The 17,256-nt window shown below is 41.1% G+C and overlaps 1 protein-coding gene across 3 annotated transcripts in view; it reads left to right on the forward strand.

The window, feature by feature from the left end:
* Positions 1–17,256, forward strand: part of adgrv1 (adhesion G protein-coupled receptor V1) — a 147,265-nt gene that overhangs the window by 101,722 nt on the left and 28,287 nt on the right. For all 3 annotated transcript variants that reach the window (XM_034871234.1, XM_034871235.1, XM_034871236.1), the window contains 2 exons: positions 8,956–9,072; positions 15,715–15,893. In XM_034871234.1, the coding sequence (XP_034727125.1) occupies positions 8,956–9,072; positions 15,715–15,893 (296 nt within the window). The remainder of the gene's footprint in view (positions 1–8,955; positions 9,073–15,714; positions 15,894–17,256) is intronic.

Genomic DNA, 17,256 nt, shown 5'->3' on the forward strand with positions numbered 1-17,256 from the left:
GACAGACGCCCTGTTTCATTAGGCGTACTATATAAGCTTTAGCCTGGCCAAGAGACGTTGTGATAATGTTTCATTAATCAGGTGATTTTGGTTTATCTTTGCAGCGAACATAAAACGCTGACCACTGTAGCTTCATTAACCAAGCAAAAGCATGTGCATCACTGTTGGGGGCAGCTGCCGTTTACAGGACTTTTCTACACACAAGCGAGCCTCACTTCCCATAAAAAAAACTAAGTTAGAATGTGACTAACTAATGTTATGTTGCCCACATACCCGTGTTAAAGGGGAAGTGTCTCCATTAACAATCATGTAAAAGCACAATCAGCTAAAAAGTTTTAGCGTTTAACATCACAGCGCCCTGCAATGTGAGTATTACATTTTTTTTATTTTTTTTTTAAACCAATCACAATCGTCATGGGAGGCACTAAGCCAGGTGCCTTGGTGCCTCTGCAAAATAGCCTCGGGAAAGAACTTGTTTTGGTGGAACATGTGAACGTTCAAAGGTTGTTTGAGTCATGCGAGAGAAAATTCTGATTGGACAGATAGTCTAGCTAGCTGTCTGGATTTACCCTGCAGAGCTCTGAGGACCAGTTAACCATAGTCCTCATCCAACGGCGTTTCGTATTACAACACAAAAAAAGGTGGTGACGGGCATCTGGTGGAATTTCCGACGGCACCTGAACAGTCCCAGAAGTCAAACGTCAAACTTTGTTGATATAGAGTAACAGTAACCAAGTTCAGAAGTTGGTTTAGGGTCAAGCAGACTTTGGATTCCATGAGGTTCAAAGCTGCTGTTGAAGAAAACAGGGGAATATTTGCTTGTACTCTCATACCTGCCAATTCTTCACGAAAGAGATAAAAGAAAACAAGCCTCTGAAATATAGCTGAAGAGCTCATATAAATCAACTTTTAAAATTATTTTGAATGACAGGTGTTACCCTGCAGAGATCTGAGGAGCAGTTAACCATAGTCCTCATAAATCGACCCGAGTTTAAAATTCCAACACAGAGTAAGCGGAAGGTAAGAGACATTCTGCGGAATTTCTGGCAGCAATGAAGCAATCCCGGGAATGGAACATCAAAGATATAGACTATGGACTTGTCACAACATTGACTTGTAAGTGAATGACTGATTGTTTGATGATTTTTGCTGTGTGGCATTTCTTCTATTGACCTGGAATAGCATGAAGTTTGATGTTTGTTAAATGGTCAAACCACTGCAATAGACCAAAGAGGTCTATTTGTAGGTTGGTGCACACCCATGTCATGTATGCACTAAAGCACATATGCCCACACAGATGTATGTGATGGAGCAAAGTAGACCCATTGAGTGTGTGAGTTTAGGAAGCTGACCTTGTGCAGCTGGCTTCTGTGTTTTTATAGCTGTGTGTGTGTGTGTGTGTGTGTGTGTGTGTGTGTGTGTGTGTGTGTGTGTGTGCACGCACAAGAATCCATTTGTGTGTGTTTTGTGCCTTTCGACTTAAAATTTCTCAGTCTGGTCTCCAGACTGGTTTACACAGCAGATGTTGAGGAAGGAAATTCAAGAGGCTCCTTGAAAGCAGCCTTGTTGTGATCGAAAGCAGCTGCAGCTTTCCAGCGGCAGCCCCTTTTTGACTAAAGTGCGAATGGGTGAAAAAAGAGGAGGCCTGCTGGAATGCAGCTAAATGGGCTTCATGTGGGTGGTAGTGCTAAGATCGTCTGCATGGAGTTAGCATGAGCTTTGGTCTCGGTATAAACATGAACATTTGCAGGAGATGCAGCAACAGCTCAAACTTCATCTACGTGTTCTTTAGTCTGTTTTTATGTTTGATCTATGTAGTATGCACACTGCACGGAGAAGCCAGAGAAAATAGTAATTAAAACAAAATACTATTTAAAATGCTGTTTAAAAATATGCACTGATTTGGCATCTTTTGGAATGTAAGACAACTGAAATACACACAGTACAGGGCATTATGTAAATATGTTACCACTTATTAGTTTTCCCTTCAAAGCTTTAGACTACACTGAACAATTCTGGTTCTGGTCTTGATTTTCCGCATTCCAACGACTTGCAAAAATGGCGCTAATGACACTGTCACCTTGTTGTTGTTTAATCTTGTTTCAGCTGCCCCATACTCTTTAAAGTGATGACAGTCCCGTATTGCTTTTTCACAAAGGATCACATTGAAACTCCAAAACATGCAGGCTATTCTGAGAATATATCAGAAAATATGTTTAATTTGCCAATAGCTGGCTTAGCAAGTAAGCCTCAGTCAAAGTTTAAACCCCAAACAACTGTGAACTTTACTTCTACACTAAAGCGTAACTCTCGCTAAAATGCAACCTAGGGTCTTTTTGTGAATGTACCACAGTCAAATTTTTGTTTAAAATCATATTTAGGAAGGAATTGCCGTCACTTTTAGGATTTACTGTATTTCTTGTTTTCGGTCAAATGGCCTTTCGAATGGGAGTGCTAGAGGCCCTTTTATATCTCAAAATAGCTTTTTTTTAAACTCTAAGAAGTCTCGACACAACATGAGACTTTGATCCAAGTATCACCAGGGGAAGAACACATGAACACTGAGAACATTGTTTGTGTTCACCATCTTTTTGCCTGGACCAGCAAATCAATGGTGCAAAAGCTTCTGTTACTGGGAAAAATCGCCATTCATTCTGGAAACTCTACTTCAGCAAATCAGAACAAAAATAGAAACCTTGAATCTGAACCTTGAATAACTTTGTTTACCTCTCCTCCACCTCCACATACACTGGCCCACTGACCCACCTATCAGCCATTCCCTCATGTGACCTGCTTCTTGCAACTGCCTGTCCCTTGTGCTTCAGCACATAAACAACCTGAACTGAGAGGCTGCGGCACGTGAGGAGACTGACGATGCTTGGACATACTGAATAGTGTTAGGCAAGAAAAAGAATGAGGTTGACTGGCACTTAAATGTATCCTGTTGCCGTTATGTCACATTACTCACTTTAAAGCAGTCATGAATGTACTCTATCCTTAAGTACAAAATGTAATTTGACATATAAAAGCTAATTTTGCAAAGGTGGCAAGAGTAGTGTGAATTGGTCAGCTGTGAATGAAAAGAGGTGGCGTGATTGATACTAATAAGGACTGAAGTTTCTCAGTTGAAAAGCATTGCCTCTGTGAGACATTGATGAGGGTTGAATGATAATATCATATTTCTCATTCTCCCTTCCTTTTGCTTTATGTCTTTCTAAACAAAGGCTTAAGAGGAAACACCCAGGGTGCAGGCTGAGGCTGGAACCAGCTAGATCAGACCGGTAGCTGTTAGAGAGAAGGGGGAGGTGAAGGAGAAGGGAGAGGGAGGAGGAGCAGGAGTAGATCAGATGAAGGGTGGAGCGGGGAATGGAGAGGGAGTTGGGGGTAGAGGGAAAACGATGGGATAAAGGAGGCTGAATGTGAGGAGCGGTGGAGGTTAAGTGTTTTGGACGAGAGTCTAGATGGATAGTTTGGCAGGCAGTGGTGTAATGCATCAGGCAGATGCTATTTTTAGACACACTGATACACTTAGCTACCTTAGCATCAGCACACAGGGCTATCGATCAGCAGCAGAACTCAATGCGAGGATGAGAGCTGCAGCCAGCAGCAGAACAAAGTAGCTGCACCAAAATATTATGTTTCCTGTGTGCAGTTTGTTTTTGCAGCATTTCTCTAGTCTACTTTGTTATTCAATTTTTATTTATTTATAGTATCAATTTAGGCCTCATAAGTGGTGTATCTTTACGATATAGCTAACTTTATTTAGTTTGCCACTATACAGTGTTTTTACTTATTTTTCCCCAATGTCTCTGGGATGTTTCAGTCATCTCAAGGCACTTTGGCATTATGCCAATTTGCTGTCTTCTTCTTTGTCATTCACCACGGCCGAGTTAAGGTTGGAAAACAAGCATTCTGGTTTTGCTTATCATTTCAAAGTGGGGATTAAATGATGTCTAAGATAAGTAGAGTCATTCCCAAGGCAGCAGTAGAACTGGAACAAAAACAACAACAGCAGTGGCTTCAGGGCCACAAAACAAAGGAGAGATATCTGATTGGATATTTAGCCTAGTAAATGGACCAATAGTTCAGGCTAGAGGTCTTGGGACTAATGACAAGGCCACAAAAACACTGTGTAGCCGTAGAGCTGCTTTGTTTTCAGCTTTGTTCTTTGTATTCTCCAGGGCTGTTTCATGGCCTCTGTCTCTTATAGTAAGACATTCCTATCTTTACTACATGTCTTACTGACTCTATTTTTATTTCTCTAACAATTTCCTGGGTGGACAAAATCACATGAGAGTGAGAGAGCATCTTAATATATATTATCTTTGTACAATGGGGTAATAAATATGTGACATTCAAGCATTATGTGTGTAAGCTTTGGTGTTTCCTGTTTTACCAGATATGAAAGCACATAGCACACACCTCACTAGCATGACTTGTGTCTAGAAGTCCTGCAGCACCTTGAGTCTCTGCTTTGAATATGTCTCTAGCCCGACGGTCTAGACAGCATGACTCCTTACACAAAAGATAAGGTGGCCCGGGGACAAAATGACAGAGCACTAGATAGGGTTTTGATAAACTCCACATCCACACCTGTCCCAACCTACTAAGCTATCCCTGTGGCAGGTCATCTTTACTACTGTGTTGTTTTACCTGTAATATTTTTACAGTGGACTGAACAATGGCCACACTTGTAACTGTGACCTCCATACCTACTAAGCTAATCTCAGCTAATGGGCTCCCACAAAGGCCATATCCGAATCAACCCATGTCCTTTAACATTTCTTTCAAAACCACAGAGCCTGACCTTGACACAGATTTGTGGCTTTAGAAATAGATTACTGTGTTCTTTTTGTACGTATGCATCCAGCTTTGTTTGTGTGTAAGTAGTGTAATAACTCTAGTGTAAGCTCTAAGGATGGCTCCCTTACTCCTGTCACAGCCCATATCTCACAGTAGATTTAGAATAGAGATTGTCTTCACTGGTGTTGTTTCATTGTCAGGTTCCAGTTTATGACATGCTCAGATTACAGGAAGTTTGGGATGATTTCTTCCTCCAAAATCTGGTCTAGGGGCCTAATTTGGTACTGATTCCTCACAAGCAAACACCCACACTGCCACTACTGCACAGAAATGTTAGACAGTTCTTTGACAGCTTCAGTGTAGTTTCTGACCACAAACTCACCTCATTTGCTTTTTGCCTCATAGCCTAGTATGGCTATACAAACCTAATGGATTTAAATGGCAAAGCGGAACGGCCTTGGTAAACACCACAGAATGGAATAAACACTCCAGAGGAAGATCAGTTTCCTGTTGGTATTTAGAGGCTTTTTTCTTGCCTCCCATGTAAATTGCCTCCCAGTCTGGGTGTTTCTACACTGCCCTAGCTAATGGCAGCAGCAGACTAACGTGTCTGTTTACAGAAACCCAGATCGTGCAGGTTGATTGGAACAACACTTTGACTTACACTGCACAGTGTTTGTGTATGTGTGTGCATCTACCAGCCTCTCTAATGTCACATATAAGGAAATAATACACACTGAATTTTTAAATCTTCCACAGTTTCATGCCCCGCCCTGCTAATTTAGCCATATAACACAAATGGTGAAATATTAGCCAGACTGTAGACAATAGGTCTACAGGATTATGTAAGAGGGACAACAGCAATAAAAAGTCATATCAAGTTCCTGTCAAAGAGAGAGTGTGTGTGTGTGTGTGTGTGTGTGTGTGTGTTTGTGTGTGTGTGTGTGTGTGTGTGTGTGTGTGTGTGTGTGTACCTGCCTATGTGACTACAGGGACTTTTGAAAAGGCAGATTAATCAAATAAATCTTAATCTTTCTTTTTGCCTTACCCAGACTGATATACTGTACCATACCTGTTTGCCCACTTTCTATCTTTGACCTGAGCCAGGCAGTTTCCAGCCCAGCTCCGTAGAGGACACAACCAAACAGACATGGACACGCGCAACATCTGCAGGGCAGCCACCTGTTCAAGAGTCTATTCACACCACACGAAAACCCGTTTAATCCTTTTGCCCTCCTTTCCATACAAGGCCATTTTTCTACCTGTTATGTCACTGTTTCACCACAGGTCAGTAGTTTCAGTGGTTCAATAGTTATCCCTGTGGCTATTAGGGTTTGTCACGGAAGGCTGAAGTAAATTTGGGTGGGTGCATTGCTCAAAGCTTTGATGTTAAGTCACTAGTGTTTCAGTATTCACAATGTTATTGTTGTTGACTACAAAAAGGTGCACTGTGAGTACCTCCATGGTTTCAGTGCAATCTCATTTTTGTCTTAAATCGTAAGCATCGCTCCTTTATCCGCTAGCTGCCGGCTCCCTAAATACACGTTGAAAAAGCCCAGTCTCAGGGCAACACAGGGGTTGTAAATGTCAAACAAGCCAACAAACCCAACAAACCACTCCAGTCAGCCACAGACTAGATGGTTAGGGGAAGGGGTGGGGGTTAGTGACAGTTAGTTAGTCATCACAGTTACGGAACATGGGGCGGGGGGGGGTTGCGAGCTGCTCTGTTTTGTTTGGAATTTACTTGTAACATCAACAGAAGTGACCATGCAGGAACTCATAGTGCACCTTCAAGGGGAGCGGTGTTTTAATCCAAACCACTAGCCACAGGACTGTCACCTTCAGTTAGCTAAACTCAACTGCAACGGACACTGAAAGGCCACCTCGCAGTGACTGGGACGCAGCTCACAGTAACGTTTTAGCGGCTGTCATGTAACGTGACTGGTCGTTAGGTGACAAGCTGGCAGTCATCCTAATTGCAAAGGATATCATACGAATTGTTGTGGATATGTTGTCATACAACATCAAACAAACCTGTTCATGAGAATGCTATGCGGTCAAATAATCATTAAAAAAAAGATTAGGTGACATACAGAGATGAGCTGAGAGTGATTGGCAGTGATTATCAGTAGCCTCTAAAACACCCACTCATAATTTAACCCACTCAAATTCCATGTGTGCCTTTGGTGCACACAGCCCCAAAAATGTATTGCCACCCTTTTTGTGAATGCCAAACTGGACCGTGCCTTACGCTTGATTTAACAACATTAGAGCCTTTTGTGTTAAACCAACATGCGTATACATACTGCATGTTTGCTTATGATTATGTGTCTAGCGTCCTACAGTTTATCTAGCATTTCTCGCTCGGTAGTGCCCCATTGTTTTGCTTTTGAGAAGCTCGATGGTGTGTCACACTGTGCCTTTGGCCAAATGAGGCCAACTCACTGCCAAAAACACACAAGCGCGCCGCATAATCTTTGTTCCAATAAGCTACCCTGAACAGCTTCTCCACTCAGGCACGATTCCAGGCAGCTCAGGCACGAGTTGTGTGCCATCCGTCCCACTCACAAACTGCGGGATTTAAAACATTGATGGGAAACTCAGTCATGATTCTTGTTTTAAAAAGGCCCGGACTTTTCCCCTTACTCAACAGGAGGATTCAGACAGGGTTATTAAGAGCTGGAAAATTCAAGAATTGTTATTTAGGTTTTTTGTAATGTAGAAAAATAGGACAGAGGAAAGAGAAAGCTTGTAGGGAAAAGACTTTTAAGGGATGACTGCGTTTGCTTCACCCAAATTAAATATGCTAGATTTATGGTGTCATCCGAATGTCATGTCACTTAATATCATTCTTTACTGTAAGTAAGCACAACACAAATCAAATAATAATAAGCCAAACAAATATAAGCTGTGTGTGAAAAACAGGTCAGGCTCACAGGGCCTATTTACCTGGTCACCATAGAGACTATTTAGCTAAGCAAATTAGCCAAAACCATAGAACTGTACCAACAGTATACATTAGCTTGTTTTGGAGATATAAAGGATTTGTTAAGTTGTTTGCTTGGATTTGTTAAGTGAAATCACATTACTGTTGAGGTTACATAGATAATTACTGTATGTAGTTTGTGTGTAATAAGACTCTCTTCAGTTGCTGCTCAAGAATTACAATAAAGTACAGTCTCCTGTTTCTACCTGAAGCTTTGTCTGCTACTACATGTATCTGACTGCTCCATGTAATAATCTAAGTGACATTTGGCACCAAGTTATCATTCTTTCCTACTCCCTTCCATTCACACGCTTTCTGGTCCGCGGCACTGGCAGCGAGCCGACAGGCTGTAGGTTATGTAACAATCGCCCCGGCTGCAATGGCACCGCTCAGTGCCAGAGGTTAATGAAGCTCTCTGATGGACAACAGAACAGTATTTACTGCTGCCTTCATGGGTTTTCCATACAGTCCTGCTTCCAAAATTACAGATTGAATTTTGGATTTAATGCCTTCCCGCCTTCAAAACTCTCTTTCTTTGTCTTTCTCTATTTCTTTCTTTCACTCACACACACACACACACACACACACACACACACACACACACACACACACACACACACACACACACACACACACACACACACTGACCACAGGCTTTTTTCTGCAGTGAATTTGAAATGGCCTTTATTCCATTATTTGGAGTAGTGTTACACCCACACATTTGTACAAATCCTTGTGCGTGTTGGATGATACGAAAGGCACACAGTTGTCAGTATTGTTATGTTGTCGATGTTGGTATTTTTGCTCCCGTAGCTTGCTGCATGGTGATGTAACAGGTCTGCAGTATATGTTGTCTCTCTTTGGGAGGAGGGCTTTCTAATCCTGCTCTCTCCTTTAAAAATGTATAGCAATATATCGCCTCATGCACAATATGACCTGCTGACACTGCAAGGAGTACTGCACCTGTCTGCGTGCAAGCAAGTGTGCCAAGTAGTCATGAAAAAGTCACTGTGTTCTCCAAACAGAGCAGATTGTGTGCATACTGTACAGCAATTGCCATGATGCAACATGCTGCTGCCGCTGCTCCATAGGCTAAAGGATGCAAGTCTCATTTACAAACAATGGTAACTGATTTTAAATTAGTCTTTATTTCTTTTACTCTACAGATCTGCTTCCTGGTGTCAGCTTTCCGTGGCCGGATGTTTCCAGAGGACAGCTGTGCTGCTTTGGCGCTCTTCTCGCACTATTTCCACCTCAGTCAATTCTTTTGGATGCTCATACAGGTAACAACGGGTTAACAAGCAACACACTTGACGTTACATAGTGACTAATAAACACTTTCTTACTCTTACTACTTATAACATTAAACCTCCATATTTGGACAAAAACATTATCACGTAGATTAGATTTTTATACAGTCACAGCCACCAGCAGGGAACATCCCCCTACATTAGTTCCGCAGAAGGCAAACCTGCACCTTTCCAGCTACCGGTGAACACACCACACTTTGTCCGTTTGGGAACTTCAACTGGCAACTATCTGGTTGCCAACCTAAGTTCCCATGTTGAGTTCCCCATTTGATACATTCATTTGCTCTGTTTCTGTTCGTATACCTGGATAAATAGCCGAGATCTGAGAGCTGTTTCCCCATGCCTTATATCACCTCGTAAAACTGTATCTGTCTAGTCTGCAAGCTTCAACGATGATGTCTGGTCACTAGGCCTTCAACCAGACAATTCAGACAATAGAGCCAAGTGTTGACTCAGGAGGCTCAATAAAGTCTGTTTGTCAGTGAAAGCTACATAGGGCTTCTAAAATGCTCTCAAATTTTATCATACTAACCACTCTAATATGATCCAATTATTTTTCCCAGTTTGGATTCTTTACTTTAGTATTTTTCCGTTAATCTTGACATCACTTTATTTTTCGTTCAAATTGGATTATTTCAAATTAAAGGGCACCTGTTGGTCAAATCTCCTTTTCCTTCCCCTGCTTGTTTTCCTCATGACTTGGCATTGACAGGGTTTCTATTCTTTCTTTTTTACGTAATACTTAGTAAAAACTTAATTCGTCCACCATGTGGGCTTAGGCAGGTTTTGATTAGTGGGTGAGATGAAGGTACCAGACTGCTGCATGGCATGGGTTTTGACCCTAGACTGGTACCACTTAGTAACACCTCAGTCCAGCAGCTCCTAACACCCCCGCCACTCCTACTTGACCATCTGCCCTCTATTACTTGGTCTCTTTTATGTGATTTAACTGCCAAGAACAAAGCTTGGCAGGCAAAGTTCCAATTTGCAGCTTAACATGCATACATGAAGAAGATATTAGTGTTGCAACGGATCACAAAACTCACGGTAAACTTTTAATGATTTATTACAAATATAACAACTTCCTTTAACAGTGAATTCCTGATAAACAAGAAAAACAGATTAAATAAGGTAATTCACAATAACTTTGAATGCACCACGAGGTTTACCAGTTTTAAGTAAATGCACTGTTTAGTCCCGTCTGTGTTGTTTTTCTAATTACAGCGGTGACTTAGTGCTAGTTTATAGTTGTGTGCGATACTGCAATATTTGGTATCAATCTAATACCGAATAAATACAGGGCCATATTGCCGATACCAATGCTTTTTACATTTAAGGTGGATGCGTCATCAAGATGCTAAATCTAAATGAGTTTTCATGACCTTTTAAATGTTTGGATTGTTAATTAGTTCAAACCCAAGACAGAATTTGGGCACAGTTTAAAGGTAAACAGAAAATAGTTATATCATAATATCATTTTTAGTTCAGGACAATAACAAAATATTTTTTCCATTTTTTGATAAACAAAGTGCACACAGTTTTCACTTGAGAAAAATTAAAACAATTTCTTTTTAAGTAGAGTGTTCAGAAACTACAATAGAAAAATTATATAAAATGTATCCCTTCATTGCACTTTTGTGCTGCTTGTGTGTGTGTGCACTGCTGCCGGGCCTCGCTGCTTGCTTCCTTGTTTGCCCGGCGCCGCTAAGTCACGTGACGGGACAACATCAAAACACCACAGGGAGAAGGAGGAGAAAAATGTACCTGCTCCGCAGGGGCGGCACTTGAAAGCAGCGGCACTTACACAGACACAGACAGCCAGGTCACCTCTTTGATGAAACCGTAGCAGTGCATACTGGAGATGAAATGAAACTTATGTATCGATCTCATAACACTGGTAATGATCAATATCAATACCAACATTGGTATGGTTGGTTCATGCACCTGTGCCATATAAGCATCGGATTTTAATGTACTCCGGTCACATGACCAGAAAATTGTGTTGCCTGAATCTTTTTACGGCAACCCTCTATAGAGATTTATCAGCCTACTTAAAGTAGCAGTGACAGTAACAAATTATTTCACATTATTATTGTCAAGGTCAAACTTGGCAATTTATCTGTGGTTCACATACATTATGAACTGTGAGTGTTGCTCCTTACAGACCACTAGAAGATATTAAAGCTTTGTTTAAACTGAGAGAGCCTGACTGACATCAAAAATGTGCCACAGGTGCTGTCATTACTGCTTCAAGCTTTAGTGTGTAACTTTTTGATATTAATGAACATCTGTTACATTCAAGCCATTGCTAAATGCGTTTCTAGTACAAAGCTAACCCTGTCTGTATTTCTCTGTATGGCTATGTTCAGAAGATTGTGACGTCGGGTGACTTTCCCGCACAGAAACTCGAGTGAAGATAATTACCTTTTCTGAAGAGTCCATGTTGTTTTAATCCTCCTTGTTCTCCTTGGCAACTAGCAACCGTTCTTTACAGATGGTAGCTTGCTAGCTTCGTTTCTAGCTTCAGACTAACTATTTTCCTTCCACCTCCAGCTAGCTAGCCGTGCTCTGCTGCTGTTGGCTAATCTCGTCGGCTCATCCTTCTGTTTCCTCCAGTATCGGATCCTCCTGGGGTCAACGTCAAAATGTCTCTGCTTTTTCACCCGGGTTTTCCTCTGCATACTTTAAAACATTTTTCGATTTGTTGTAGAAAGGTCTGTCACTAGCACCAGAGCCGTCATTCTCTGCTGTCACAAAATGAGACCCGTGTTACATCCAATTTACCAACTGCCATCTAGTGGCACATGTACGTTACACACTACACTTGGCTGAGTAACATATACAGCCGCACTGACTAAAAGATAGATAAGTAGATAAATAATACTTTATATGAGTACCACAACTCTAGAAAAAAGCGTGAACATCAAATTAAATTGGTAAAAATTTACATTACGGTAAACTCAAATGCACATTATATGAAAGGCACTTAGGAGATTATCCCAACTGTTTTTTCCCCCAGCCTTAATTTGAGGCTGGCCTTTATTTGTTGGTGTTGAACACGCTCCCTACTACTATCAGAAGCCCGGCTTTTAATTGACTACCGGTCTTTATTTAAGGATTTACGGAAATAGGATTTTTAGCTGCTAGTTTACATCTCGTCTAAGCCAATTTTAATCCTTCAGAGAGACCATAGATGATTTACGACCTGCTGATAAATCATAGGAATGCGGTGGCCTGCATTAGCGGGAGGAGCGCTGCCCCAGGGAGAGACCCTTTACCTCATCTTTCTCCTCCAAAGCCGGCCCTGAAGTTAAACAAATTCAACTCCTTGTTCATGTTGTTTGATTGTTATTTTTAAAACTTCACAAATATAGCCTGGTTTGATAAATTTGATAGAGGCTAGAAATCATAAAGACTCCTCCATAAAGAAGAAGAAAAAAAAAACTTTGGAAATGATCCACTGACATTAACTAGGACAGCAACTCTCTTTGTATTAACTGGTGCCCGACGTATTCAGTTTACAAATGACTGGAAACTAACGTAACTGAACTCAGGCCCAAATAATACTTTACATTTTAAGGTGGGAAATGTGATCCTTTGTCGTCATGACTCAAAATCTCTTAAAACAGTTGTTTTGTGTCCAACAATGAATACGGCAACAAGAATGTGTACAAGGGATTTAGACAGAGTTAACATTAGTTTAACCAGTTATTGTATGTATTGCACTAGAGCATTATACCGAAGAGACCTGTCCCCAAATAAACCTTTCCTCTCGTCCCCTTTTTGTGTAACTACTGTTGTTTTGTTGCCATCAGTCCTTTGTCGTGTGACGTTTGTAAGTGAACATGATCATTGTTTATGTAGTGGATATAATCTCTTGTGGCACATACGTTATTATTGGTGGAGTATTATAAGATTAGCCCCTTTTTCATGTCAGAATGTTTACCAGATGACCTGTGATATATCTTAAGGGATAAAGGCTCAGACCAAAGGCCTTCATGTGGCTTAAGAAGTGTTAGAATTTGGATGACGATAACAGATCAAATGGATGCACATTGGAGTATTTAGTATGTTAGTAAAGCTGATATGATATAGTGGAGAAAACATTAGCTATGATTCACCTCAGAAGGAGTTCAAATAAGAGGAAAAAATTGTTCACTTTGGATTTTCATTTTTTTTCTATTCCTACAGTCGCTCACTCACACTTCTTTTTTTCAATTGCTCTTTGTACTTTAAAACCCCTTCCAAAATTGTCCCTTGTCATTTCTTTTTGTCAGCAACTATAGCAGCTGACGATGAAAATATTACTGCCACTTTCCTTTGATTGATGTGTGGCTTTAAAACCTTTCTGTCCTCATCACCTCCTCTGTATCGACCCAGGTGATGTCTCACAGCTCATTTCCCCCCCTATCAGCTAGCTGCTTTCAGCTAAGTAGGTGATATGAGATGGCGCTAGCAAACCCATCTCAGACCACGAAAAATACTTTAAATCAATAACTGCAATGTATGGGGGTGTGTGTGAGGATGTCCAATAGTTGATCAGAGAAATATGCACTGGACTTTTTGCCAGATAACAGACAATAATTGAATCTCTATCCAGACCTGCATTTTCTTGACTGCAGAGGCATCCTCGGCATGATATTACGTAACAGTACTGAACAGCTCTTTAAGCCAGGAAAAAGCCTAAAGACTTTCATTGGCCTACTGTACGTATATTTTTTAGCCCTGTTTCAAAGTGTGAGCTAAACATTGTGCCAATTTCACTGGTTTGTAGTTGGAAGATCCCTGCCAGTGTTCTGCTAGTAGACCGTATTTGATTGTGATAATGGGTGGATTAGTGGCCACCAATGGCCATCGGGCTACTGCTTCAATCCCGCTTGAAGCATTAGTTTACCCTAAATTACATCATACGCACTTACCGTCAGTGGAATCTAGCAGTGCAGATAGTTTCAGTTGTATTTGTAATTTGTAATTCAAAATTTCCAATGCAATCTGAGGAATGCACAGAAAACGCTGTCAAATGTTTTCATGGCGTATTCCTTCAATAGGAAGTAGTTCAAGTGTAAACTATTTACTACAAAATCTGTGAAATATCCAGACTAACAGGACATGTTATGTGAAAAGACACATTGCTGTTGAATTTGTGTAATGTTCACTTCAAATTCTGTTTATCCGTCCATTATGTTGCGACGGCGACAGAAACCTCAAAACTTTGACAAATATAAAACCCAAACTTTATTTGCATGGCTGTTCAATTCATTTTATTTATATTGTCAAATCATTACAGACAGGACACTTTACAGATAGAGCAGGTCTAGACCACACTATAATTTACAGAGACCCACAAGAGCAGGCATTTGGTGCAACAGCAGCGAAGAAAACCTTCCTTTTAGGAGGCAGAAACCCTGCACAGAACCTAGCTCTGGTACTCTATGCCTCAACTGGTTGAGGAGAGGAAGGTGAGAAACAGAGAGATACAAGAAATACATGTTTTGTAATTTGGTAACATATTGCAATATTCTTAGGTTGCAGCGTCAACAGTCAGTGAAGGACGTAGCCACTGCAGAGGCAACAGCTCTGCTCAAAGTTACCCATAATCCATTTACTGTACCTCAAAGGCTCCAGCTTGCTCACAAGCCTGCCAATGAAAGGCATGTTTTGAATCTGACCTACATCAAGCTAGTGTCTCAGTGCAGTCAAGTAAAGCTGTTAGAGCCCAATCAGACCAGAAAAATAGTGATCTTGTGATTCGCAACATGGTCAATGGTTATACAAAGTTAGGGGGGAGACAGAGGTTATCTGAAGATGAGATCAGCGTTGCATTGTTATCTGTCCGTTCACACTGGGCGCGTTTCGGCAATAGTTTTGGCGTCTCCTCTATTTCTTGCACGAGACTCGAGTGTATTTGTCAAGCCAGGCATGTAATCACATACAAGAAGACCACATTGCAGCCAGATACTTTACAAAAATAAACCACATTCAAAATAAAACACAGAGAGAAACCGACAGACGGACAGAGAGAGTGACACACACACACACACACACATATAGGCTACAAGACGAGAGAGAGCTAAGAGGAGAAGGATTGCTTTGTTAGGGCAGGCGCACGATTAGGCACGTATCAACGCTACGTGACCCTTAGGCGCTGACTGGGAAAATAGAGAGATACTTAGTTTTTTCCCTGTAGTTCAACGTTAAAACTTGAAAGTAATCTTTGCCCTTTGCTCGCCACCTGTCCAGCTGTTTAACATTGTCCGACAGAAATGTTATTGTCTCCGGAGGTCTTCACACAGGGATAATACATCGGGTTGCAACCAACAGGTGTTCAGAAAATCCGCTTATGTAACAATGCAGGGCTCAGTGTATCAGCTGGATGAGACAAAGCCTGCTAGATTACAAAGTAAATATAGCAATTGTGAGGTGTGATTAAAAAATATGGTTGAACTTCTTGACTCACTATGAGCACCAAATGGGTTCAAACTCCAAATCGTTTTAATTTTCCACACAAACATTATTGATAAATATTATAGTCCATATAGTTAGGGGTTGCTTGTTGCTTGCTTGCACAAATCTGTTTTTCTTTACATAATTTGTTTTCTCAAACTCTGTCTCCAGGCGGTGAACTTCTGGCAAGTTCTGGTGATGAATGACGAGCACACAGAGCGTCGATACCTGCTGTACTTCATGTTGGGTTGGGGACTTCCAGCACTTGTTATCATCGTCCTGGTCATCGTCCTGCTCGGCGGCTACGGATGGAGCATACACAGTGTATACGGACTGGTGCAAGGAGATGTGTGAGTATGGACATTGCATAACACAGGCACACAAATACACACACACACAAGTGGTCTTTATAAATGCTTAAAGGGAGGTGGAATTGAGCCAACACTGACGTAATCTATTTTTGTAAGAGGACTCGTGGGTGTACTTTTTACACCAGTCTGAGTCAGACGTGGTGACTTCAGTTTCTTTTTCAGAGCTAGGTAAATTCCACTTCAGGCTAGAGTAGAGCAAACAGAAAACACCTGAGCCAGTGACATCATGTGAGGAGGTAGTTTGCCCAATCAAATGAATGAGTAAATGAGTCTCCCCACATAGAAACCTGATTCTTCAGCTTGCAGCATAGGTGGAGGCTTTTAGGGAGGGAGGGAGCAATCTTAAATAACACATTTCCCATTTGGCTTTGTTTTGTGTCTGTGTGTGGGCTATAAATAACTGGGGAGGACACTGCACAATGGTCCCTAGTCAGGTGTGTCTAAGTGTGCGTGCGTGTGTATAGTTATTGCCAGAGTAAACGTGCTTCAGGGGCCGTCTTGCTTGTGGGATAAAGTGTGTGATGGGCTTAATCAAATACCGATGAAGTGAACTCTTAAATCACATCTACCAATAGCCAGAGGTCTTAGGTGTGGCTGTTATCCTTGGGATTGAGGGTGTATGCATGTTTCCTGTGGGTGGGTGTTTGCAAGACAGTGAGTGTATACATGAGAGACTCAAGGATACAGAGGGGTATTCAGTTTCCCTGGAAGCGTACCTTCCTCACAGGGAATGAGGCAGCCTTTTATTCCCCCCCCCCCAACCCATCTCTCTCTCTCTCTATTTCTCTTTCCTTTTGCATGTAAACTCGTAGCCGTCTTGTTTTCTCAACACTCAAGTTGTCTCAGTTTCACCCTGCTTGCTTACAAACAGGTGTCAAGCTCAAACCTTGCATCAGTAAGCATTTTTGTGTCATACATATTTGATATCATATGTATCCTATCAACAGAAGTCAACTTTTTGCTTTTTTTTCAATCCTTTGACGTTTTTCATGTTTGCTTACCCTTTTTAGATTTTTTTTCCCAAAATTTGAAAAAATTAATTCTATATATTTTTACTTTTAACGGAACATTTGTTTAGGGGCCAGTAAAAATGTTGTTTTCAATTTTCACAGTGAAAAAAAACGTTGAACCCTGATTACTACATGCACAGGGTACATTAAGGTGTACCTTCATCTATATGGGTCTCACATTGTGTGGTTGAGAGCTCCTAATAGTGATATGTTGGTTGATTTTTACTGTAGCACATACAGTAGATAATTTTGATTGACTGTTGATGAGCAGAAGTGATCACTAAAATTTCTTCACAAATGCATCACCCAATTAGCTTTTGCTAGTAAAGTAA

The sequence above is a fragment of the Etheostoma cragini genome, chromosome 5 (assembly GCF_013103735.1).
Source record: "Etheostoma cragini isolate CJK2018 chromosome 5, CSU_Ecrag_1.0, whole genome shotgun sequence".
NCBI lineage: Eukaryota > Metazoa > Chordata > Actinopteri > Perciformes > Percidae > Etheostoma > Etheostoma cragini.